We start from the raw sequence: 25883 nt of genomic DNA on the forward strand, positions 1-25883 counted from the left end.
CCAGATGAAGCTTCCATCGAGCTGCCTAGAACTAAAAATAATGTAATACTGCTGTTGGTAGCATTTGAATGATAGCTAACTTCATGGGATTATTCATCTATAAAAAGTTATTTGGAGCCTTGCTTCTGTGGTTTGGATATGCAGCCCTTGTGCCCACAATATGAAATCAGCATTTAATATTGTATTTAGCAAAATAATTTTAATTTTACTGTGTTGCTGAGGACCCACACTTTGAAAATCCCTTGGTTAGAGAACAGACACCCATACTGTCTTGCATCCTTGAAAAAAAATCTAGCTCAGAAAATCAAATACAGGTAGATAGTCCTCAATTTACAATGACCATTTGAAGTTACAACAGCACTGAAAAAAGTGACTTATGACCATTATAGTATCCCCATGGTCATGTGATAAACATTCAGACACCTAGCACTCACATTTATGATGGTTGCAACAAAAGTTGTAAAATGAAGCAAAACTCACTGAGTAAATGTTTCACTTAGCCACTGAAATTTTAGGTTCAATTGGGATCATAAGTCAAAGACTACCTACATTCATTCCCATCAACTGGAGCTATTGCTAGGAGAAAAAGTACTTGAAATACTCCTTTGAATAATAAAAAAACTTAAAATATAATACAAGACTGTAAATAGTATGCTTTATTGTGGACTGAATCCTAGACCTTAATTTAAATCAAGATGCCATAATGCTTCAGGACATCTGTGTATTTAGCAATCTTGCTCTCCACATTTTTCTCTGCTTGCTTTCGGAGTTTCTAAAAAGGAGAAAGAAAAAAAGGGGCTCAGTACAGCAACAAGGTATTAACAGACAGGTTAAGTGCTAAATGGTGGAAATCCAATGCTAGGAAATTACACGACTTACTATCAGGGAACTCAAGTCACAGAATAATTCAGATTCCCTTCTTTTACCACCCGCTGGATAATTAGTAGTTTATCTTGGTGAAATCTACTTATTGCTTTTCCCCTTCATTTTTAATTTACATGTTTGGCTGTGCTTAAAAGCAGAACTGAAGATCTAAAGCCTAGCTAGAAAGCAAGAAATCCAACCATTTCCTGCTTCCTAGCTAATCTTAATCTCCCAACACAGCAGAACAGATGATGGTCGGAAAAAGGAAAAATAGCAATTTAGCAGGCAAGTTTTGCTGGGTAAGTAGTGGGCGGGGGAGGGTTCCCACAGGCCATGTGGGCTGCGCAGCCTTGTGTTTCTGTGCAGCCTGGATCAATTGCTTTGGAAGGGTGCTCTGGGGGTGAGATTTCTCTGCGGCCCACCAAAATTTTCTCACAGCCCACCAGTGGGCCACAGCTCACCGGTTGGTGACTGCTGTCTAGAACATCCTTCACTACAATTATAAGCTAAGGTTAACTCACCATAAGCTGTTTCTTCTTTGTATAATGAACCTTGGCCTTCTGTCTGCGCTTCTCTTCCAGAGTGGCTGTGATGGTCTGGTACTTCCACCCAACCTCATGGGCAAGGCGGCCCAAATAGGCAAACTGCATGGAAGAAAAAAGCAGCATTTTATGACCAGTCCAGCATCAAATTTTCACACCTTCTATTCTTGCTAAATTTCATTTTTCCAGATATTCCTATTAATGCTATTCCTAGTGCTCGACACACCCCAAACCGCACAGACAACTGAGCCTGTAGCATGGTCGTTATTCCGTTAGCAGAGTCCTTCCCAGCCTGTCTTAAGGTTGTGCCGGATCTCAATGGATTGGATCTCCAACCAGCATTGCTAGTAGAATCAGAATTCTTGTTCACCATCAGCCAGACTTGCTAACCAGAAAGCCAACTCCCTCAAATGTCATAGAGTATTACAAAAGGCAGGTCTCAGATGGTAGTGCATGAAACGTTGTCTCATGGTCTTGAAACTCGAAATATGGTGGAATGTCATCATCACAGACCTACTTACATCAGTACCTTAACAAATGTAGTATACTATCTCTCAACTAGCTAGTAAGGCCAAGATTCCAAATCAGCACCAATCTAAAAATGATGCTGTAGGAGAAAATACTACTACTATAAGAGCAGTGATAGTGCAGTGATCAGAATGAACTATTGCAGGCTGACTCTGCCCACAACCAGGAGTTCAATCCTGACCCGCTCAAGGTTGACTTAGCCTTCCCTCCTTCCCAGGTCGGTAAAATCAGGATCCAGATTCTTGGGGAGAATATGCTGATTCTGTAAACCACTATGAAGTTGTATATGTTTGCTACATTTTCAGGCTGAAAACTGATCTGGTCAGTAATGTCAATTTTCTTGCCTGATACCATCTAAACAATGAAGGGGTTTCCAAGCCCTCCGATCACCTTTTCTCACCTCAATTCTTTTAGCCAGAGAAAAGGAGCTTCTGAAATCATATTTGCATATTTAACATAGGAAGCTAGGGGTCTTCTTTAATTTAGAATTTAATGGCAACAGATTGTCAAACAAAGAAATAATGTACTAAATTCCTACTATTAATTCTTAAAAATAACAATTACCTTGCGTGTGGGTTTGAGACGGACCACTTTCAGAGCAGCTGGGACGACCATTCTCTTGCGCTGCAAGAAAAAACATACCATTAGCAATACTTGCATAATGAAAGCAGCTCTGAGCAAAATTAGGGATGCTCAGATCTGTCTCAGTCTTAGGGGTTTTTTTTTCTCACATCTTAAGTCAAACAATGTAGGTAAAAAAGAACATCACTGACAGAACAGGAAGCCAAGGAGTCAAGATAATTTCTCCTCAACATCAAGAAGTTACCTTATCATAAGGTGGAGGGATGCCATCAAAAACCTTCAGCCTCTCTAAGGCAGCCTGACCACGTTTGGTTTTGTGAGGGAGCATTCCTAGTGGAGTGAGGGGACAAATGGGAAAGGTGTACAGGGTTAGCAGAGACCCTCTAATCTGACCTCTTACAACATATAGGTAAATGTAAATAGTTCCCTCCTAATTAATATCTGCAATGCTGAGCACAATGAAGCAGGACTAAATGTGATTATTGAACGAACATATACAAAAGTAACCTGGATTAGAACTACTTTACTCCACCCCCAATTTGCTCATTTGGATCCTTTAATTGCTTTGAATTACAACTGTTGCAACTGCCAAACCACAGGGGCATTGATCATAATCTGAGAAGAACGGGTTAAGAAATGCTAACCTCATTCAAACTGCACATACAAAAATGGCAATGTGGACTCCCACTAAGTACCAAATCACATATTCCTCAAATATGTGCAGGGATTTTGAAAATGTAACTTGTTCTTTTTTAAGGGATCAGTTGTTTTCAAGGTGAAAATAACACTCACCTCGAACTGTTCTCCAGAAGATTCGACTGGGAGCACGGAAGTGATATGGGCCACGGGATGGGTTGGTGTTCATACGCTTGCGGAGGAAAGCAAGGTATTTCACTGAAAGAATAGAGACCGATAGAAAAGGGCTTAGATCAGATCAGAAAGATTAGTGTGAGCTGAACCCCACAGACAACACAGCTCATTCATATGTTTAGTTGCTAAATGGAAGAATCAAATTCCCATACTGACAAACAAAATCATCTACTACATTTATGAAGAACTACCTTCAGAATACAGGAACTTCCCATAAGAAAACTATCAGGTTCGTGTAAATGACAATGTAGGGACTTTGGAATCCTCACTTTACTCTTAAGATTCTTTACTATTAAATATATTAATAATGGGTGCATCCAGATAATTTCTTTGCAAGCTGCATTGATTGCCAATTGGTCTCCAGGTAAAATTAATTGGTCAGCAATGAAGAAGCCTTCCCTGGCACAGTTACCTGTGGGACAGTCCTCTCTTCAGTTATATCTGTTCATCTTCTTAGATCTAGTGCAGTGGAAATACTCCCAGTCCCCGTTAAAATTACATCTTTTTATGGGGCCTCAGAAATGTACCTCCTCTTGCTGCACCTGGACTGTTTGAACCCCTCTTCCCCTATAATCTCCATGGATCAAGCCTCTTGCCATCTAGGAAAGCCCTTTCAAAACATGGCTTTTTCACCTGGCTGAGATTGTTTATATGGATGGAATAAATGAATGAATTATCCCTACATTGTATTCCTCATCTTAAGCAACTGGTGCCACGATGCCTTAAATTCAACATGGAAAAAAGAAGGGAAGTAGCACCAGCAGTTCTCCTTTCGGAACCTATGCAAATCCTATGGGTGGTTACAGAGTGAAGAAGGCTGTTCTGAATAGGCTGGTGGTCTCAGATGGTAGTGCATGTAGAGTTGTCTCATGGCCATGACACTCGAATTAAAGGTGGTAAGGCATCATCACTGACCACTTCTCATATGGACACCATTCTTGATATTTATCACATCACATTCTTACTTTCTGTCATCAGTTCTTATCTAGTCTTTTCTTTTGTGCACAATGGGGACATCGTTATTAAAAAGCATCCAAATCTTGATGCAATGTACATAGAGTATACCAAACTAACATGTCAGCCAAAGCTCCCAAAGAGGTTGGAAGAACAGCTTCTGGTATTGTTTTCCTGGCCATCCCTACATTTTTCTTAAGATTCTCTGCAGTGAAAAGACGTTAATAAAATACCAACCTATCAGTTATACAGTTCAACAGTGCAAAATGATTAGAATTCTACCACAAAGATTTTAAGATGAGATACCAACATAATTCTTTCATATACCCCCTAGGAGTGTTGCCAAGTATTACTGTCTTCCCCAAATTATTTTGACAGATTGGGGAGCCTCAGTTTTACTTACATTTGTTGCGGTAGAAGTTGCCTGATATGTTAATCCCTTCACATCGCACAACTACAACTTTGCGCCCTGAAGGAAAAGGGAAGTAAGGTTAGAGTATGTCTTCTGACATGGAATACAGATTGGACATAAAAGTTTCAAAGAGTGATGTCTAGTATCTGTAACAAATTTTAAGCTTGTATCCTCAAGTCTATTACAGTATGCCACGTTTTCGATGCTTTTATCAATCCTCAGATGAATAAATTAGTTTATGTAAGAATGGTTGGGAAAACCTAGTTAAGCTTGAGTGAATTTAAACACAGAATTGGGGCGAACAGGCTAGTACTTTCCATAACAGACACTACCGTAACATCTAAAATCTGAAGGGCAAATTGGAAAACTGAAAGGGCACATTGGAAGAAAATAAGGACAAATTTCTTCCATATAACTTGTCCAGAAAATTTCACAAAGTTTCCAGGAACTGACCTTGACTTTTAAGGATACTTTTAAGTTCCAGTAAAACTACCTTATAGTACAAAAAACTGCACACATAATGACTAGCCAGGGATTTATCAGGCTAAAAATCTAAATACATTAAAATATGGTTCAAAATGCAACCTATATTAAGACGAAAGACTTTAAGGAAGTAGAATCCTACACAGCTGAAGTAGACAAAAGAATATGAACTTTTCTAGATGGAGACTTCTATCAAAATACCAAAATTAAATTTAAACAAAATACTTTAATTTAGTTATTCTTAGAAAAAATAGAATAATCTCAGAATTTGCTTCAATATTTGTAAGATTCAAATCAAAAAGCATCTCCATATAGTTAGTAAAGTCCTTGACTCGCCAATACCCCCTCCATACACTGGGATGAGTAACACAATTCTCTGACATATAGATCAAACCTCACCCAGCAACACTTGCTTAGCGACAATGGCTGCAAGGCGACCCAGCAAATGGCCACGTCCATCAATCACCAATACCTGGAAAAGAGAAGTTTTTAAACGATGCTCATTGACATATATAAGGAACATTTCTAGAATCTAAATAAATTCTCAAACCACAGTGATTTAAATAATCTAGCAATTATGAAAGCTCTAGACATGATGGGGATGTTTCCCCAATCCGAAAAGCATCAGCTTCTACTTAGCAAGGCTTCACAGCATGGGAATTTGGCGCTCAACTTTTCCAAAGGTATACAGCATCTTTCTCAGCCTTATTTCCTACAAAACTAAGCCTGTTATTTTCTTCTCTCTTTTTTTGCAGTTTTCTCTCCTCTATTCCTCATTCATCTTTCTTTCTCATTCATCTTATCTTTCTACCTAGCTATCACAACTGAGCAATTTTGGAATAGTCTCAGATAATCCACTCAGTAGAAAATAAAGCTACAGCTATGCATTTAAAAAAAAAGTGTGGAACACACTCAGCAGGCATACAACTTTAAGCCTCAACTGAAAAAAAACCAGGGAGGGCAGGAATAATAGTGTTGGGAGTTAAAAAGCCCCTGATCTGCCGATCAGCATACAATGAGGTCAGAGCCTTTTGTTCTGGAGAATAAAATATTTTCACAGGTCGTCTGGATTTCACCGATTTATTCTTGCTTCACGCCCCAGCTCGTGGAAACCACGAATTATTCTTCTAACACTAAAAAGCAGCTTTCCCGCTTCTAATACCTTTCCCGGTGCATTCAATTAAAAACCTCATATTCTCTCCCCCACCCTGCTTCCCCAAGGATTTGGCTATGCTGCTGGATAGCGATGGCCCTTGTAAGGCACCAACTTGGTCTAAGGCCGGTGTGGAGAAATATTGGCCGCCTGGCTGATGCTCCGAATTGCACCGTTAACCCAAGCCTCCCTTGTCGTCTTCAGAAGGAGACGACACGTGTCTACGCCTATCAAGCAGCTAACATTTAATCTTCTTTACATACCAAATCAGGCTAAACTGGAGGTGGGGGAGGATTTAATATGCCCTGAAGGAAAGAAACGCAGTAAAAGCTGCGGGCCGGGAATCTAATCCATCCACAGCCATGCTTACTCCCACCCGTTCCCTCTCGCCCTCCAGGCCCAGATCATCTCCACGGGATCCCTCTCCCTTCTACCCCAACAATCGTCGGGAATTCCGGCAGGAGGTGAAAAGGGACGCCGTTCAAACCCTGCCGCCCGCCCATCTGCCCCGCTCCCTCCGCGAATAAAACAAAAAAAGGCACTCAACACCCGCGCACCTTCGGCTCCGTCATGGCGGCTCTTCAGCGGCCACAGGGGAAAAGACTCCACCCCCTCACTTCCACGGGGTTGCCTTCTCCGGCCGGTTTAAGAAATGCTAAGAACCACAGGGGCGGATATGACGTTACGCCTAAAGGAAAGACCACAGAGGTGCGAAGCCGGTACTACCGGTAAAGATAGCCGCTCTCTTCCGTCAAAGGTCTGGAAATGGTGCCGCTCTATAATTTTTTTCTTCTCTATGATGAACGCTTTCTTTCCTATGCGGTTGAAAGTTCCTTTGGAAGATATAAGCTCAAACGTGACAGGAAGTAGTACAAGAATAACGTGGGCTCTTCGGGTGTGAAAGGACCGACCGGAAGAAAGTTCGAACTCAGGGCGGAAATAGTACGTGGAGCTGCCATTTTGGGAAAAGTATTTCAATTATTTGTTGTATCTATATTCCGCTTTTCTTTTGGAAGTTCAAGCCAATTTATGTGGTTTGGGACCTATTACAAACGTTTCATTTCTCTTCACAATGAGTGCTCGTTGATATAAGCGAACTAAGAGATGGTAATCAAACAAAATGTTTGCAACCTTGATTAATTTAAGTCCGAATCTCTGTGATCCAATCTTTATGGAGATTCTCAGTCATTCAGGTCATGGTTGTCCCAAAGTGCTTTTTCAAGAGGCAACTGGACTTTGGTTGTTTTTTTTAATGTTTCTCTTACTCATCCTTAGGTGACCTTGAGGACACAGATAAGTCTCCAAGTGACTTCAATAACTCTTTAAAATAATGCAAATGACCATTTGACTGCAAGGAATATAAATCCTTCTATTCCCCACCATCTAGTCAGAGCTGAAGAAGTTTCTTGAATGAGAAGTGAAACATCTTCAAAAAAAAAAAGTCTAGTTGCCTCTTGAAAAAGGACCTTTGGGACTATGTTACAATCATGGATCCAACGCTTTAATTGCTGCTCACCTTTTCCATAATTTTTTGTTTTGTTGTATTATTTTTGTCTTTCTGTGTAACTTTTTGTAACTTATATCCCTGGGAGCCCTTGTTTCCCTCAGAAAGCAGTCAAGAGACTAACATAATCACCTTGGTGAATCCTTATTGGAGGAGGAAGAAGAAGAGTTGGATGAGGATCCCTTGCTCCCTGTTTAAGTTTCTCTTTTGGTTGGGAGTTTGGACAGAAGCCATCAGGTGAGACCTTGGCCTTACTCATGAGTAAATGTTCTGTAAAATTATAGATCCCTGAACCTCCATTTCTCTTTGACTTACTTGTCATGCCTGGGCTTTTGCCTCCTTGGACCAGCCAATTTAATTCTTGGTTCTGACAACTCTTGGCCCCTTATTTCCACAGCTTAGTATCCCCTTTGCACCTGATCTTGGCTTACAAAGGCTAGGTAAATTCTATGTTGCTATCTCTTGAAGAGGATAGAGATGTAGAATCTAATCTAATCTTATCTTCTAAGATAGATAGACAGATAGATAGATAGATAGAGAGATAGATATTCTTAAGTTTGTGTGGCTATTTATATGTATGGTATTCAGCTTTGTTTGGGTATTTTCCCACATCATGATGTGCTTTTAAAGTTGTAGCAACGTTTAGCAGAACACTATACAGAAGCCTGATGATGGCAGATGAGATTCTGCCCAAACGTTGCTATAACTTTAAAAGCACAGCTATCATGACGTGGGAAAATACCCGAACAAAGCTGAATACCATATATATATATATATATATATATATATGTATGTATGTATGTATGTATGTACGTACGTACGTACGTACGTACATATACATGGATCTTTATTATTCGGGTTTTCTCCTGTGTAAAATTGGAAGTATCTTGGCTGACGTTTCGACGAAGTCTCATTCGTCATCTTCAGGCTTGTGTCTTGGCTTACCCCAAGAAGCACAAAGCCGAAGACACAAGCCTGAAGATGATGAATGAGACTTCGTCTAAACGTTGCCAAGATACTTCCAATTTTACTCAGGAGAAAACCCGAATAACCAAAGATCCATATATATATATATATATATATGGATATATATACATAGATTTTCACGGGTACAGCTTTGCAGGTCTTGGTGTGTTTGGTTTTTACTCGCACAAGCACGAAGCCGAAAGCACCAGCCTGAAGATGGTGAGTGGGACCTTGTCGAAATGTTTCCAAGATACTCTCAATCTTACATAGGAAAAGACCCGAACAGGCCAAGACTATATGTTTTTGTAGATTTTCACATGTACAGGTATGGTGGTCTTGGTGTGTTCGAGTTTTTCCCCATGGCAACGTTTCGACAAGGTCCCACTCGCCATCTTCAGGCTAGTGCTTTTGGATTTGTGCTTGTGTAAGCAAAGTGTGATTGGAGCTGCCATCTCCCTATATATACTGGTGGGGAGGTTGGCTGTGTTGTAATTTGTTGATGGAGTTGATGTTTGCAGATTGGCGGGCTTTTTCTTAAGAACATGTGTGGCTGAGGTATTGGCTGTGTGTCTATCAGCCTCCTGTGTTGTAATGATCTGGGTAATGGGCTGTGTGATGACCTTCTGAGTTCTATTGTTTTGACATCCTGTGTCTTGTGCTGTAATCTCCTGGGTCGTTGGCTGTGTTGTAACATGTGTGCATATATATATATATGGTATTCAGCTTTGTTCAGGTATTTTCACACGTCATTATAGAAGAATAAGTACCTGCCTAGATGAACACAAAAATGCAGTAAAAAAGCTGGAACACACTTCCTCACTAGTCCAACGCATGAAAGCCAGAGGTCATAGCATCGACTTCAATGGCACCAAAACCCTAGCCACTATAGAAAACCCCAGCTACAGAATTATCAGAGAAGCCATAGAGTTTGAAAAAAGACCTGAAAGCATGAATAGAAGAGATGACCTCACCAGACTGTCAATTATCTGGAAGCCTGCACTCTCAAACAAAAATATCCACACCACAAGCCAGGCAAATACCTGGACACAAACAGACTCCCCCTGATACTTCCAGCTCAAACACACCCCAGCCAGGCACCCAGATGAAACCTAGCTTCCTAATAAATGATAGCCGTCCGTTTACTTAGAGCCAAGCTGCACTAGAAGTCTCCAATACAGGAAACACAATGTTGCCAGCCAATCAAGACAAAAAAAAAACTACAAAACAGACAGAAGATATTAGAAACACCAATCAAGCAGAACACAGCAAACTCCAAGACCAATAAATACAGACCAAGACTCCCAACCAATCAGGATGAAGAAAAAAGCATTCTGGCACAGCAGTAGGCTAGCACCAAATTTAAAACAGAAACAGCTGTGGAAGTCTGACTCACAAACAAACATAATACAGAAGCCTGATGATGGCAGATGAGATTCTGCCAAAAGGTTGCTACAACTTTAAAAGCACAACTACAATGACATGGGAAAATACCCGAACAAAGCTGAATACCATACATGTAAGTACCCGCGAAAACTTAAGAAAACACACACACACACACACACACTGTGTTTCTCCAACAATATGGCCTCCACCAATAGGAAGGCCCAGCATGATTTCTAGGCATGAGGTGAAATTAAGCCCCACCCCCAAAATTTAGGCATATTTAAACCATGCGTTTCCCCACCATTTCTCACATAGTTCGTTAGAACCACACGAGGTGAAGAGAAATGGGAAGGGAAGTGGGGGAGAAAACTTGCCTTTAGGAGCACCATGCAGGTAGCCTAGGCTAGAATACCCTGATCTACTACCAATAGAACATCAGCCGATAGAAGCTCCCCGTAGGCAGAGTCACCAGCTGCTTCTATCGGCTGGTAGAAGCGACCTCAGGGCGAGTGCCCATGCGCACTTCCTTCACCATGAGGCCGTTTCTATCGGCCAATGGAAGCTCCCCAAAGGCAGAGTCACCAGCCGCTTCGATCGGCCGGTAGAAGCAATTGGCGACTCTGCCTTTGGGAGCTTCCACTGGCCGATAGAAACGGCCTCATGATGAGGGGAGCGTGCATTAGCTGCGGGGCAGGAGAGCAAGCACATGCATATCTGTGTCTGGATAAAAATTGTGAGATTGCGACGGAGGGAATGGGAGAAAAGCCTTAGCCCAAATGTGTTCCTGTTTTGCTTTCCTGTCCATTCTCTGATCAATCTCTCTGGGGCAGCTTTTGGCCTAAAATCGTCCAGGTCTTCCTAAGCTAAAGGAGAAGGGAGGTCTCCAAAGACCATCCCTAACCTCCGTCATTTGAGAGGACCGAACTCATTGCTTCTCAAAGTTAGACCCGCAAGTTTTTCAAAAGTTCTTCTGAACGCCTCGGACGTCCGATGAAATCCAGAAATGTCTTGTGATTGAACTCAATCAAAAAAACAACCCCTGCACCTTGTCGCCAAGTCCCTGGTTTTAGGCTCCTCTCTCATCCCGAATTATGCTGAAATAAGGGATTCCAAGTCTGGCGTTGGTTAATGGGTTAATGACGGGCGCTCTTTCTGGCGCTCAGAGAGAGAGAGAGAGAGAGAGAGAGAGAGAGAGAGAAAGGACGGTTTAGCTTCTCCCCGGCCCTTCTTCACTCCAGCTGCCTCCCGCCCTCCTGTGCCGTTGCGGCAACCCTTTCACACTTACTTCACTTCCCCGCTGCATTCCCACGAGGACCGCTCCCACATCTCCTTTCAGGAGCCCGCCCAATCTCCCTTCTAAGGGTAGCCGAGCTCTGCTGCCTCCTCTTCCCTCCCTGGCGGCTGCCCTGCTCCCCAAACCAGCAGCGGCAGCAGGTAAAGGGAGGTCGGCTGCCCTGGGACTTTGGCTGGGTGCCCAGAAAAGGTCTGGCCTGGGGAGGGGAGGTGGGAACCCCTCAGATGCTGAGACCTTCCCTCGCCAGAAGGGCTTGGCTGACCCGGTGCAGGGATGAGGGCTAGCAGGGGTGGTGTTTGTGTGTGTGTGTATGTGAGAGAGAGAGAGAGAGAGAAACTCAGCTTGCTTCCCTTCTGCTAAGAAAAGTTTGCAGCTGCTCTCCCACACGCACTCCCCTTGCCACGCTGTTTCTATCGGCCGATGGAAGTGGCTGGTGACTCTGCCTTTGGGGAGCTTCCATCGGCTGATAGAAACAGCTTCGTGGTGAGGTGAGTGCACGTGGGTGCTCGCCCCGAGGCTGCTTCTACCGGCCGATAGAAGCAGCTGGTGATTCTACCTTTGGGGAGCTTCCTGTGGCAGCCTCATGGAGAGGTGAGTGCGCATGGGGTGCTCTAGGTGGAGGTGCGCATGGGGGAAGAAATTAAGTCACCCCCGAAAAGATGTCCTAGCCGTTTTGGGGGCTCAAAAAAAAAAGAAAAAAGACCCGGCCTTATTTTATGAGAAACACGGTAAAACTTACAAACTTGAAATATGTTTCTCTTGGCTTCTAGGTGCTCACTAAGAAAGGATTTTGTGAAATGACCATCATAGCATTAGTATTTTGTATATTATTTTAATACATATATATATATATATATAGTTTACAAATATAAACATCAAACACAGTGTAACTGTCCTAGCATTACTCTGCCATACATACTAAAATATTACTAAACAATTAACATTCGTATTAGTTATACAGTATTGATTTTGTTGCAGTTGTTTTGACTATCTTACTCAATTAAATCCTCTATCATATCACATTCTAGGTCTATTCATCCAACCTCTTTGTTCCAATCTCCCCCCCCTCTTTTGCAACCATTGATACAACTTATTCCAGGTATCATAGTGTTCTGTTTTCTCCTTGTTTTTCAGTTCTAAAGTTAATCTGTCTAGTTCTGCACAAGCCAATATTTTCCTTATTATCTCTCTTTCTAATGGTGTGTTATCATTCTTCCGTTGCTGTGCATAAACCATTCCCACCACTGTCTGTATATGTCGTATTAAATACGTTGAACCTGTACTGTAACCTTCTGTTATTATTACTAATAGGAATAATTCTGGCTTAAATTGCGTATGTTCTCCCACCATTTGCTCTAACCATTTCTGAATCTGTCACCAATATTTCCTTGCATGGTTACATGTCCGCTACACATGATAGTATCTACCTGGTACGTCCTTGCATTTCCAACATTTCGGTGAAAGATTTCTGAACGTTTTGGCCGGTCTCGCCGGAGGAAGGTGCCATCTATAAAATATTTTGTATAAATTTTCCTTATATGTTGTGGCCAATGTTAATTCCCTGTTCTTTTCCTAGAGATCCTGCCATCTAGCCAATTCAATATTGTATCCAAAATTTTTGGCCCATACCGCCATTGTTTCCTTGATCTGCTTTCCTCCATTGTACAGTCTAGTAGGTATTTATATATCACCTTAATCAATTTATCATCAATCCCTACTAACAGTTTGTCAACTGTTGTTAGTTCTCTATTAATGCCCCATGTTTTCACATCCTGTGTGTATCTCATCTGTACTTGTAAATATGATCAGCACTCCAGTTTTACCCCTTATGCTATTAGTTCTGATCTGGTTTTCAAGTCTCCTTTCTCATTTAATATGTCCTTATGTACAACAATTTCCCCATGTTTATCAGATTTGGGTGTATTAGTGCTTCTAGTGTAGAGAGCCAGACCGGAATTTCCATGTAGTTTTGATGTTTAATTTTATTCCACACTGCCAAGAGTGCCTGTCTTATATAATGTCTCTAAAAGTATTTATGTATTTATGTGCCTTTTTTGTACCCAAAAAAGGTGTATCATCCTGCTTGGATATCATGGCCTTCCAGTATTAGTAACCTCTTATTCATTACCGTAAAGTAATCCATTCTTTTATCCAGGTGAGTGCTGCAGCTTGATAGTATAACTCCCAGTCAGGCAGGCCGGACACTCCTTTTTCTCTGGCATCTTGCATTAATTTCAATTTGATTCTCAGTCTCTTTCCTTGCCATATGAATTTCAACATAGTTTCGTGCAAATTTTTAAAGAAGATTTTCTCTAATTTTATAGGGATTTTGAAATAAAAAAGGAATATCTTTGGTAGAATGTTCGTTTTGATTACAGCTATTCTGCCCATCAAGAAGAGTTGCAAGTTCTTTCATCTCTCTAGATCCACCTTTATTTGATTTGTTACTTTAGTTTAGTTATCTTCTTTAATCGCTATGTAGCTTCCCGTGAGGTATATTCCTAAATACTTCACTTTTTTCACTATTTGAATACTCATTCCTTTTATCAATTCATCTTTCTGTTTGTTTGTCACGTTCTTAAGTATCATTTTAGTTTTCTCGTTGATTTTTAATCCACTATGTCTCCGTATTCTACCAATTCGTCCATAAGCTTCATGCCAGACTGTAAGGGCTCCTCTAGAATAAAAACTAAGTCACCCACGAAGGCTTGTAATTTATATTTTTCTCTTCTAATTTCCAGTCCTTTAATTTGTTCATCTTTCTGAAGATTCCTTGTCAATACTTCCAGCGTTAAGATTAACAGCAACAAGGATAGTGGGCAGCCTTCTCTTGTACCTTTCTATATTGCAAAACTTCATGTCATCTCACCATTCATTATTACTTTTGCTTCTTGTTTTGAATATATCGCCTTGAACATATTTATAAATTTGTCACTAAAATCCATATACTACAGTGGTTGTAACATAAATTTCCCATTTACATTATCGAATGCCTTTTGGGCATTTAAGAAAAGCAGTGCCACTTGTTTTCACTATGTGTTTTGTAATATTCTAATATGTCTAGTACTGTTCCCATATTATTCTTTATCTGCCTTTTAGGTAGGAGCCATTTGGTCGACATGTATAAATGTATTAAGGAATCTTTTCAGACGTTCTGCTATTATAGATGCAAATATTTTTTAGTCTGTATTCAATAGTGAAATAGGCCTATAATTTTGAAGTAGCATTGAGTCTAAATCCTCCTTCGGAATCAACACTATGTTGGCCTCCATCCATGATGGAGGTATCGTTGCTTCTGTGAGAACTGCATTATAAACTTCTAGTAGTGTTTGGCCTAAACTATCCTAAAGTTCTTTATATAGTTCTGTGGGAAGTCCATCAGGGCCCAGTACTTTGTTCTTTTGTTTTTTGATAGCCTCTATTAGTTCTGGCATTCTTATTTCTTCATTGAACATATCTTTTATTTCTTCTGGTACCTTTGGCAGTTCAGCCTTTTCTAAATACTGTCTGGGTTTTTTCTTCATTGTAGCCTTCATTTTCTTTGTATAGTTTCTCATAGAAGACTTGAATTATATTCTTTTTGTCTTCATTTTGGTAATAAATATTTCCCTCCTTGTCATGCAGTTTATGAATCCATTTCTTTTCTTTCTGTTTCTTCTTTATATGCTAGCCACCTCCCTGGTTTGTTCGCATTCTCAATTTTTTTAATTTGCTTTCTTTATATACTGTGTCAATTCTTCTTTTTTGAGGATGTTAAACTTATGTTTAATTAAGTCCATTTGCCCTTTTAGATTTCTTTTTTGTGGTTTCTTTTGTAGCCCTGTCTCTAGAGTCCTATATTCTTCTTCCAGAACCTTTAATTTTTGCTTCTTACTTTGGTTTTTCCTAGCCGTAAATGATATAGGGATACCTCTCATAAATGCTTTCACCGTATCACGTAGATTTTGTATAGATGTGTCTTCTTTCTTATTTTCTTTGAAGAAGAATCTCAATTCTTTGTTGATCCTCTGGATAAAATCATAGTCTTTTAAAATTGTTTGGTTGTGTCCCTCTTGAGCTTTTCCTTTGCCCTCTCCAGGTAAGGACTGCCCAGAGATTCATGTCTATTTCTACTTCCTTTATTTCCAAAATTAGCTCCATCGATGTCCAAACCAGATCAATTCTGGACCAGGATTCATCTTTGTTCGAGTAATATATATATATTGGTTCCTCTCCTGATTCCTCTCTCTCCATATGTCCTGAATGCTTAACTCTTCTACCATTTGAAAAAACATTCTAGGTAATATCCTTCTGATTCCTTTTCTTGTTTTGTCACTTTTGTAGTCTAGTTTCTTGACTGTTATGGCATTGAAATCTCCTAAAATGCATACATTGTTGCTCTCTGTCTCTCAGATGATGCTATGTAACTTTTTATAGAATTTTTCCTGTCCCCCATTTGGCACATAAATTTTGACTAGTAGCACCCATTTTTGATTTAATATTATTTCCACCATCAGTATCCTTCCCTCTTTGTCCTGATAAATTTGCTTGGCCTGGATTGTTTCCTTAACATATAGCACCACCACACTCTTCTTCTGATGTGCTAAACGCCACAAATAGTTTCCCCAGTCTGGGATATTCCAATAACTGTTTATGTTGCTTTTTGATGTGGACTTCTTGTGGTGCTAATATGTCTAGATTCAGTCGCTGTAATTTGGTAAGAGTTTTCTTTCTTTTCCAGGTGAGAGTTCAAGCCATTAATGTTCAATGATAAGATCTTTAATTCTTCTTGCATGTCTCTACCTATATCTAGGTCTTGTGCTTCTTGTAATTCTGATCTCTCTTCCTTACGCCTTTCTTCTTTACTCTCTGGTCTAACTTCTTTCTCTTTTCCTCTCTCTTTTAGTTGTAGTTCATTTTCTCCTCTTGCCTGTATTCTTTGTATTCTTTCTGTATTCAGGTTCTGCATTCTTTAATCCCTTGTGTCTATTTCTTCTCTTTCTTCCACTTCCGCCTCATTGCCAAAAAGTTGGTTGTAGAATTCCTCCGCTTGGTCTACTATATCTATTCTATATCTCTTTTCTCTCCATGTTACCAATATGACTTCTGGTATCAGCCATCTGAAGCTAATATTATGTTTAATCAGCAATGTTGTTAAGAATTGGTATGGTTTCCTTAGTTCTCTAATTCTTCTTGGGACCTGCTTAGAACTACCAGTTGCCTTTCTTTGTATACTATCGGCTTGCCTCTTATTTTATTTAACACTTTGTCTTGAATTGATTTTTTGATGAACCTCATGTTCTTTCTCTGTTTCAAGTGCCTTTGCTATCAGTTTTGCCATAGTATCTGGTAGATCTTCTCCCTTTTCTTCCTTCACATTTTGGAATCGCAGAAAATGTGCCGCTTTCTCTGATTCTAGACGTAGTACTGTCAATTCTAACTCCTTGTTTGCCTGGATCAGTTTTTCACTTAATTCATCCACCCTTTTTTCTTCTTTCTTCATTCTGTCTTCTATCTCCTGTAATTTCTGTTCATTTTTTATGATCTGTTCTTGAAAGTTTTCAAATTTCTCATTCATCTTCTGTAGTTTTTCTTTTAGTTCTCGAGTATCATTCCTCACCTCTCCTATCTCTTTTTTCATTACGTCATGGTTTCTGGCCATCACTTCCTGCATCGATTGCAGCATAGCCTATAAGTCTTTAAATGAATTTGACCTCTCTCTTTGCAACGTGTCCTTGATTGACCTCTGGTTCAAAAGGCCACTGAGGACACCTGGGAGGCTGGCTTCCTCCCTGTCCCAATCTTTGTTAAATTTGTGATGCCTGTCATGTTTAACAATTTTACCACTAGGTTATAACACTCCCACCTCTTTTTCTCTCCTGTAAACCCCTCCAGTACTTAGTCATGATTAGACAGTTAGTAGTCAAAATATATCAGCCAGCCTTTTCCCAAGCCCTTCTAATACCTCTTATTTCTATTATCCTATTTATAAGCTTAATAAAGATTATAGTTGTACTTACATAGCAGTAATTAAGTAATAATATAAATAATAATGTGTGATAGTAATATTGGTAATATACGTAGGGATAATATCAATACAGCTTTGTAATAGCAATCCTATATAATAATAATCCTGTATAATAATAACAATCTTGATAGTAGTCAAAATAACAGTAATAATGATTACTATAATAGCAATAATAACAATAATACCATAGTAATAATATCAATACTAATGACACTGGCAATGATAGTAATACTTGTGATAGTATCGATGATAGAACCAGAGAAATTCAGTCTTGTAGATACCAGCTATGATTAAATCCAAAAAGCGCACCTTTGTCCTTGGCTCCCTTTATTATGGTTCAAGAGTAATTTCTTTATTGGTTTATCAAATATCTGTATATCCCCTAGTCATTGAGTATATTTCCCAAGGTCTAATTGGCTGCAGCAGTCTTTAACTGTAGTTGTGCCGTAGTTACATTCTCTATATTTTTAAACCTCTATTTGTCCACCAGGCTAAAAGGTTGTAGGATAGTTTTGCTAAAAGTATAAATGAAGAAGAGGAAGTCAACAGGGCTAAAATCACAAAAAACTACACATGCTTTCAATCATATGCTTACAGATAAATACCCACTTTTGACCAGAAGGTGTCTCCATTTATTCTCCTGTCAAAATGCACTGTCAGTATCAATATCAGGGAGAGCCATTTTAGTTTTCATGAGCCACATTCACTTTCAGTCCCTTATGGTTGGTTTCACCTAGATCAGATTCATTTATAGGCTTTAGCAGAAAAAGAAATTTCAGTCAAAGCTCACCATGGAGTTCGTTTTTAATCAGAATGCTGTTATCACTTTCTCTTATCTCTTCCTTGTTAATGGCCCCTGGCCGTTTCTCAGCACTTTCTCTCACCGTTTTACCATTGGGGAATGGGGGGAAACATCCCCCTTTCTTGCTTCAATCCTAAGCCAAATTGGGAATAAGAGTCACTCCGGTAGGGTCGAAACCTGCTAAAGCCAGAATTGGTGCGACCATCTTCCCCGTTGTTCCACCACTTGTTTCAGCAAGCTGTCAGCTCTTTGGTTTAGCCATGACAGGCCATCTTCTTTCACCCCTGGATTTGAGAAGGATTTCTTCTGATCTGCACTATGAGCCGCCACCCAAGTGTGAGGGCTGAGCTGTCCTTCCTCTCCCAGTAGACCCTTCAAGTTATCTTCGGCTTTCCAGAAGCCCTCCGAATGCTAGAAATTGGCTGTATTCTCTGGAGATCTCCGCTCACACAGCCATTCAGGCTGAAAGCTATGTATTTCATATATTATTATGCTCTGATGCTAAGGTGTTCTACTCCCCTTCCCCACCTTAAAGGAAATCTGTTCCAAATGCAAAACACAAGCAGGGGAGAGAAGTTTCAGTTTTAGTTTCACAGGAGCTTTAGTACAGAACAATTGAGCTAAGCCACGCCCAGGCTCCTTACTGTTTCCTTCTTGTTCACACAGTAAATACTATTTCAGTTTCCTAATACCGATGGATGCTGGTAGGCAGATGCAGATTTTCACCCCTTATTTTCCTCCCAAAAAACTAAGCCCAATCACAGAGTTTCGTAGCAAAGCACAGGTATCAAGCTAGTTTATAATGGGAATTTTCTGAGATTTTTGATTTTATCCCACTTATCATAATGCTGTCCTTGGCTTTTATTTTTCAGACTAATGTCTCCAGCACCAACCTGCTGTTTTGTGTTCTGCCACAGTCATGACAGATAAAGTGTGTAGCAGCCCCATCCTATTTGGGGAGATGTTATTGGAATAGGTAGGTAAAATGTTGAAGCTACCAGCCACAAAGCATGGGGGATACTAGGGATTGTTAGGCTGGGAGTTCTTAATGTGAAATCAGGAACATATAGGTCCTGCTAGGCTCCTGGGGTATGACAGGATTCATTCTGGGATGTGGAATCTCCTTTTCAGATTACAGCCATTCTCTTTAGTTTGCTGTTTCCTGAGGTTCCTTTCAGTATACAGTCTTGCTGGTGCAAATACAGATAGTCCTCAACATACAACCATTTATTTAGTAACTGATATTACAACACTACTGAAAAAAGTTAATTACAACCAGTCCTGTCACTTATTACCATCACAGTATCCACAGTCATATGATTGTGATTCAGGTGCTTGGTGCATGTTTCTACGATAGTTGAAATGTCTCAGGGTCACATGACAACCATTTGTGACCTTCCAAGGGGATTCCAACAAGAAAAGTCAGTAAAGGAATCCAGGTTCGCCTTACAACTGCAGCAAAAAGGATAATAAAATCAGGTGTGGTCAAGTGTTGTCTCACATGACAACCACATTACTTAGACGTGGAAATTCTAGTGCCAACTGCAGCTATAGGTTGAGGATTATTACCACAAGCACACATGCACATTCTCTCTTCTATCTCTCTTTTTAAAAGGAGATGAAGATGTTTACTATAGATCAGGGATCCCCAACCCCCAGGCCATGGCCTAATGCTGGGCTATGGACCATTGGGAACCAGGGCACACGATCGGGCAAATGTGAGAGCACAAAGCTACATTTGTGCAAGTGGCACACACGTGAGTGAAACCATCCCTTCTCTCCTGCCTCCCCAGATCGCAGAGCTGGAAAGGTTGGGGACTGCTGCTATAGACTACAAGTACTTCTCAATTTACAATCAATCATTTAGGGACTGTTTGAAGTTACAATGTCAGTGGGAAAAAAAAAGGGATTTATGATTTTCACAAAACCATTGCAGCATCCCCATGGTCACACAAAATTGGAGACTTGGCAATTGACTCATATTTATTACAGTTGCAGCATCTCAAGATCATGTGGTCAACTTTTGTGATCTCTGACAAGCAAAGTCAATGGGGAAGCCAGATTCACTTAATAACCATGTTACAAGCTTAACAACTGCAGTGATTGACGTAACAACTGTGGCAAAAAAAGTGGTAAAATGGGGTAAAACTCATTTAACAATAGAAATTGTGGGCTCAATTATGGTAGTAGATTGAGGACTACCTGTAGTTTATTTTCAACATTTCCTTTTCTTCTGTAATGCTGTCCCGAGTCTTACCCTCTATTCCCCACCCATCCCTTCTAATCCTTTGGCCAACTGTCAATTCCTGGATTAATCCTACTGCAGCTGGCCAGCTGCCTGTAAACTCAGCGCCCTTCCCTATGTCATGTCAGCCTGCATATAATGTTGTCAACACTAGAGATAGGGGGAGCAGGAGAGGAATCACCTTGCCTATATCTTTCTCTTTAAAAAATATTTGATCACAAGGAACCAGCAAGGGATGTTTTCAGTAGGGGCCTCTGGAAATGAACTTGTCTGTCCCTCATCCATCCCCTTCCTATCTCAAAGCAAGCTGCCACTCTAGGAATGACTGATTCGAAATCATCCTCTTATGCACAGGCACTTCAGCGTAAACCCCTTTGACTCAAAAGTTTTGAGTCTTGTTAGTGTTAGAAGTGCTATCAGGGCAAGACTTGGTGGCAAGAGATTCAGGCCTCTTCTTAGCAGAGAAGATTCCCCTAATCCAGCCAGATTGGCTGGCCATATTTAAGGGAAATGCATTAATACAATAATTATGATTAGGCAAGTGATTGTAAGACTCTACTGATGGGAAACAATAAAACCTAGAAGAGGTCATCCATTCTGGCTGTGATATAAAAATATTGTGAATAAATAAGTACAACTATCACTTGTTGAGTTCCCATTGCAATCATGTTGCGTTCATCTTCCACCAGAAGTCTCTCTCCGGTTGCATTGCAACTGTTTTTGGAATCCCAGGAAGGTGGAATAGGCATATCTTAATACAAGAAGATATATTAGAGGAAGTTTGAATTGGTGAATTAAGTTGGGCTGGCTATGTGGGAATTCCTACAATAGGAAACAACTCTATGGTTGAAAAGAGAGGATAGAAAGACATCTTCCATCACCTAAGTCAACATGCACATTCTTTTCCAAACCATTTTCAGTTTCATAAATAATATTTATATATTTACACAAGAACAAGGTAATTCTTTCCAACTTGAGGGAGGGGGATTATCCAATGAGGGAAGCTACATGTACAGTGCAAACACCAGGTAGACCAACCAACCCACAGAGAGAACTACTGGAGTGAAGCAGGAAGGAACATTGAGAGTTCAAAGGAGAGAGGAGAGGAGAGGAGGAGGGCTTGATAAACACCATCCATCTTTTGTTATAGTTGGAATAGCTTTTGTGAAATTGCAAAAACAACTGTATGGTATGAAGTTGCCTGAGAACTTTCCAAACAAACTTAATGCTTTATTGTAAACTGATTTCTGATAAAAAGCTGGTATGTTTATATGTAGGGATACATCTGGGCTGCAAAATTACTCAGAGTCACTAGGTGGCAGCAAAGGAGAAAACCCCAAATCGTTTTTTAGCCATTATCAAAGTTTTTCACCTAGTGGTTATAGTCATCTAGTGCAGAGGTGTCAAACTCAAGACCCATAGAGTGTTTAGATCTGGCATACAGGGCTGGCTGGAAACAGCGAAGGGCTGGGCCGTAGTGGTGTGACCCTCCCGAGCTCTGTTCTGGCTGGCAGAGGGTTACAGGAGACGATCACAGCCAAAAATCAAGCTCAAGAGCTTGTTTTCGCTTTCAGAGCACTGAGGCCACCACAGGTGCCCTCAATAAGAGTGCGGTCATGCTGGCCATGCCCACCCTGGGCACACACACCTCCCCGAGCTCAAACACAATCCTATGTGGCCCTCAATGAAATTGAGTTTGACACCCTGATCTAGTGGTTTTCAAAACTTTTGCAACCTAGTTCTGGTAATCTAATATATGCATGTTTTGTGTTATGTGTGTTTGTGTTATGGGGTGGAGTACTATCTCCTCTTCTGTCCTCAATATGATTATCATAGTAATTCTTGGCATAAGAGTGCAGAGTGCTTTACAATCCTTTTTCATTCACAAGGACTTTGTGAGGTAGGCCACGATATAATCATTCTTATTTTTAAATCGATCCTGAAGACTATTATATACAGAAGCTTTCTCAAAATAATCCAGTTTTTTCATACCCTAAAGCAACATTTAGGATAATTCTAATGCACTGTGCTACAAAAATTAAATATATATATATATATTGTATATTTCCCTAATGGGGTAGGAAAGCAATGTGACTATTCCTTGTGCTTTACTGGAGGCCATGATGGCAGAAGGAAAGTGGTATACCCCTCAAATTAATTTGATCACCATCCTCACTCTATTGCACTTCCAGAGTTAGAAGAGTTCGCAGTGTAAATACACTCTTAGTGCATCAGTGCTACATCTGCAGACTGACCAAAGATTTGAAATAAGGATTACGTCTTTTAAGAGCTGGTATAGTGTGATGTATAATGTGTTTAACTGAGTTTGGCTAATCAGAACTCATTCAGATCCCCAGTTATACCCAACTTTTCTTCAGGAAACTGAAAGTAACGTACAATGGCCAAGGGTACCCCTGTGTTTTTATCCCTGCCACAATTGTATGAGGTAGGTTCAGCTGGAAAGGGCTGATCCAGCTTCATCCAGTGAGCTTCCATAGTTGAATGGAGACTTGGAACTAGTTCTCCATGATTATGTTTCTCAACCTAAATTCATCATATAAGATTGTTGTAAGGAGAGGTTTTTACATGCATGGAGAAAGAGACAGCTCAAGTATAATAGGTTTGTTTAAGAAAAGTCCATAGGATTGAAAGCAACAGTCTAATCTAAATGAGAGAACATGATTGGAAATATTTTATACCTATTCACGAGTGAATTGGAAGCTTTTTAATATTTGCTGTTAAAGCACAGTGTGGAGAAGCGGTTGATTTAAATAAGAATCTGGGAGAATAATAGGCCCAACTTATCTGAAGGGACTATGCTAGTTAGTTTCTTGAAAGAGAACAAGTAGTTATAAAAACTGTAATCCATCTGATGGAGGGACAGTGAAAAATAGACATTTAAGGGATAACATTTGGTTAGCCTTTAAAGTGCCTATTATTTGAAAATACCAAAAGCAAGATAAGAAACAATGGATGAAAACTAATCAAGGAGAGAAGCAACCTAGAACTGTGGAGAAATTTTCTAATAATGAGAACAATTAACCAGTGGAATGGTTTGCCTTCAGAAGTTGTGGGTGCTTCATCATTGGGGACTTTTAAGAAGAGACTGGACAGCCACTTGTCTGAAAAGGTATTAGGGTCTCTTACAGTAGATTTATTAACAGTAGATTGGACTAGAAAACCTCCAAGGTCCCTTTCAACTCTATTATTCTGCTTTGATCTGCTCTGAAGTACTTTAGGGTTTTAGAATATAATGTTGCCTTCTGGAGAAGAAATGGCAAAATAATTGACAACCACAACACAATGAGTAGCCCGTGAGTAAACCAGCTCTTTGTAATTTTTCTCTGGACAAAGAAATGACTTGAGATGGCCCACAGATGCTCCAGACAGTTGCTTTCTTGTGAAGAGACTGCAAGATAGGTTTTTTCCAGTGGGCTTAGAGACCAGGGAATAGCTTCCTTACTCAACCCATGGCCAGTGCCTTTAAAAGGAAATAGGGTTTGAGTACTTCCTTTTCTAATTACTTTCGGAAATCGCTTGTTAACTGTTTTCCATCTATTAGGAACCTGGATTAACAGGTTTTACAATAACAGGTGAGTTTCCTTCGATCAATAGTGAAAGAAGTTTTAAATATAAGTTCTATGACTAACTTATAATACAATGCAAGGACTATTTTTCTAAAATAAATAGCAAAATTATGATTAAATGTTTTGATTTTCAGAAAGTTACGAATAGACTAAGGGTTCTAGATGGATTCAAAATAAGATGTTGGACTTAATTATAAAAATCCTTCCTGTAGGAAAATACTTTTGGTTTTGAATTCTTGAAAAAAAAAAAGAGAGAGAGAGAGAGAGAGAGAGAGAATGAGGCTTAGAAGTTTACGCTAGAGGACACCAAAAGAAACTTACATAGAGTAGAGTTGGAAAGGACTTTGGAGGTCTTTTAGTCCAATCCCCTGCTCAAGCAGCAGACCCTATACCATTGCGGATAAGTGTTCAGTCTCTTTTTGAAAACCTTCAGTGATGGAGCACCCACAGCTTCCGGAGGAAAACCATCCAATGATTAATTGTTCTCACCGTTAGGAAATTTCTCTTTAATTCTAGGTTGTTTCTCTCCTTGATTGGTTTCCATCCATTGTTTCTTGTCCTGCTTTCTGGTGCTTTGGAAAATATGACCCTCTCCTCTTCTTAGTGGCAGCCCCTCAAATACTGGAATTCTGCTACCACGTCCCACCTTAGTCGTTCTTTTTTCTAGACTAGCCATACCCAATTCTTGCAGTCATCCTTCATATGTTTTAGTCTCTAGGTCTTTAATCATCTTAGTTGCTCTTCTCTGCAGTCTTTCCAAACTCTCGCATCTTTTTTGTAATGTGGTGACCAGAACTGAATGCAGTATTCCAAGTACGGTCTTACCACTTGATGGTTCTTCATGCATTCCATATTTCTGGCACTAAAAGAGAACCAAATGCAGAACTAATCTGTAGGGCTTATCAATAGATAAGTCTCTTTGCTTCTAGTCTCATGTCTTAGCCACTACCCCAACTAAATATTACAATTAAAGAAGATCGCTTAAATTTGGTTTACATAATTGAGCAAAATATTTTAATATTTGACTTATTGAAGAATATTTTTCAACAATGGATCCAGAAGTTAACATTAAGAGTTTCTGCCTCTGTAGACATATAGTTAAAAGATGTTATGGTAGAGGAACTAGTTTTATCAGACAAGACTGAGACTGATTTTAAAGTGAATTTAAAAGCTTCAAAAATGATATAGAAAATGATGCTATGCTGAGTATACAAAAGAAACAGATAATAATTAGAGGGGATATACAAATAACAAAACAAGACTGACTTGTTAGACTGATTATATTAGAATTATAAAAGAATATTCTTAAAGCCTTGAAGACTTTTTTAGAAGAGATGAAGAAAAGTAAAAATAAATTGGGGGTGACATTATTTGAAGGGATAAAAAAATTAAGATTATTAAGAATACAAGGAAGGAATATAAAGCTGGTTTATTTGATCAAGGCTAAAAAAATAGATATGTTGTAATCTCTGGTAATCCTTAATGGATATTTTTTATAATCGAGACTGAAATAATGAGATTTTAAAGGAATTGTTCCTATTTAAGAGAGTAGATATGGGAAGAAGAGATCATTGTATTTTAAGAGAAGGTGATAAGTTTTTCTTTATATATTTCTTTTCATTTTCTTTTCCTATTTTTCTGCAGATTCTATTTTTCTTTTTTAGTTGGTATTTGTTTTTATTGATGAAGTTGAAATTTTTAATAAAA

At 39.7% G+C, this 25883-nt stretch overlaps 1 protein-coding gene, 1 long non-coding RNA gene and 3 other non-coding genes across 8 annotated transcripts; 1 reads left to right on the forward strand and 4 right to left on the reverse strand.

Annotated features, from left to right (window-relative positions):
- Positions 1-641: 641 nt before the first annotated feature.
- RPL13A (ribosomal protein L13a) lies at positions 642-6990 on the reverse strand. 2 transcript variants are annotated; one of them, XM_026712082.2, is made up of 8 exons: positions 6946-6990; positions 5635-5707; positions 4744-4809; positions 3309-3410; positions 2761-2846; positions 2499-2558; positions 1386-1508; positions 642-772 (listed from the first exon to the last, which is right to left on the reverse strand). In XM_026712082.2, exons 1-8 carry the CDS (start codon positions 6958-6960, stop codon positions 686-688), a joined length of 612 nt encoding a protein of 203 aa, XP_026567867.2. In that variant the 5' UTR covers positions 6961-6990; the 3' UTR covers positions 642-685. The 2 variants fall into 2 exon arrangements, with proteins under 2 accessions (XP_026567867.2, XP_087773987.1); XM_087917861.1 differs by having other exon boundaries at positions 6652-6990.
- On the reverse strand, positions 1840-1922 carry LOC113443757 (small nucleolar RNA Z195/SNORD33/SNORD32 family). The gene has a single exon (XR_003375138.1). It is a non-coding gene; the product is annotated as a small nucleolar RNA Z195/SNORD33/SNORD32 family (small nucleolar RNA).
- Positions 2632-2711, reverse strand: LOC113443758 (small nucleolar RNA SNORD34). Its single transcript, XR_003375139.1, has one exon. It is a non-coding gene; the product is annotated as a small nucleolar RNA SNORD34 (small nucleolar RNA).
- LOC113443756 (small nucleolar RNA Z195/SNORD33/SNORD32 family) lies at positions 4221-4304 on the reverse strand. The gene has a single exon (XR_003375137.1). It is a non-coding gene; the product is annotated as a small nucleolar RNA Z195/SNORD33/SNORD32 family (small nucleolar RNA).
- Positions 6991-7119: 129 nt separating the features above from the next.
- On the forward strand, positions 7120-20526 carry LOC148124421 (uncharacterized). Of its 3 annotated transcripts, none has more exons than XR_015740360.1 (3): positions 7120-7357; positions 7664-8129; positions 19217-20526. It is a non-coding gene; the product is annotated as an uncharacterized LOC148124421 (long non-coding RNA). The 3 variants fall into 3 exon arrangements; XR_015740361.1 differs by having other exon boundaries at positions 7120-7330; XR_015740359.1 differs by having other exon boundaries at positions 7120-8129.
- The last annotated feature ends 5357 nt before the right edge of the window (positions 20527-25883 follow it).

This window comes from Pseudonaja textilis, chromosome Z, assembly GCF_049901715.1.
Source record: "Pseudonaja textilis isolate UNSWEBS1 chromosome Z, rPseTex1.2, whole genome shotgun sequence".
Classification (NCBI taxonomy): domain Eukaryota; kingdom Metazoa; phylum Chordata; class Lepidosauria; order Squamata; family Elapidae; genus Pseudonaja; species Pseudonaja textilis.

Coding starts and splice junctions, on each gene's coding strand:
- RPL13A (XM_026712082.2), bottom strand. Junction 2,559..2,760: donor TCCCTCCACCTTATGATAAG/GTAACTTCTTGA, acceptor TTTTTCTTGCAG/CGCAAGAGAATGGTCGTCCC. Junction 773..1,385: donor CAAAGAAGAAACAGCTTATG/GTGAGTTAACCT, acceptor TCTCCTTTTTAG/AAACTCCGAAAGCAAGCAGA.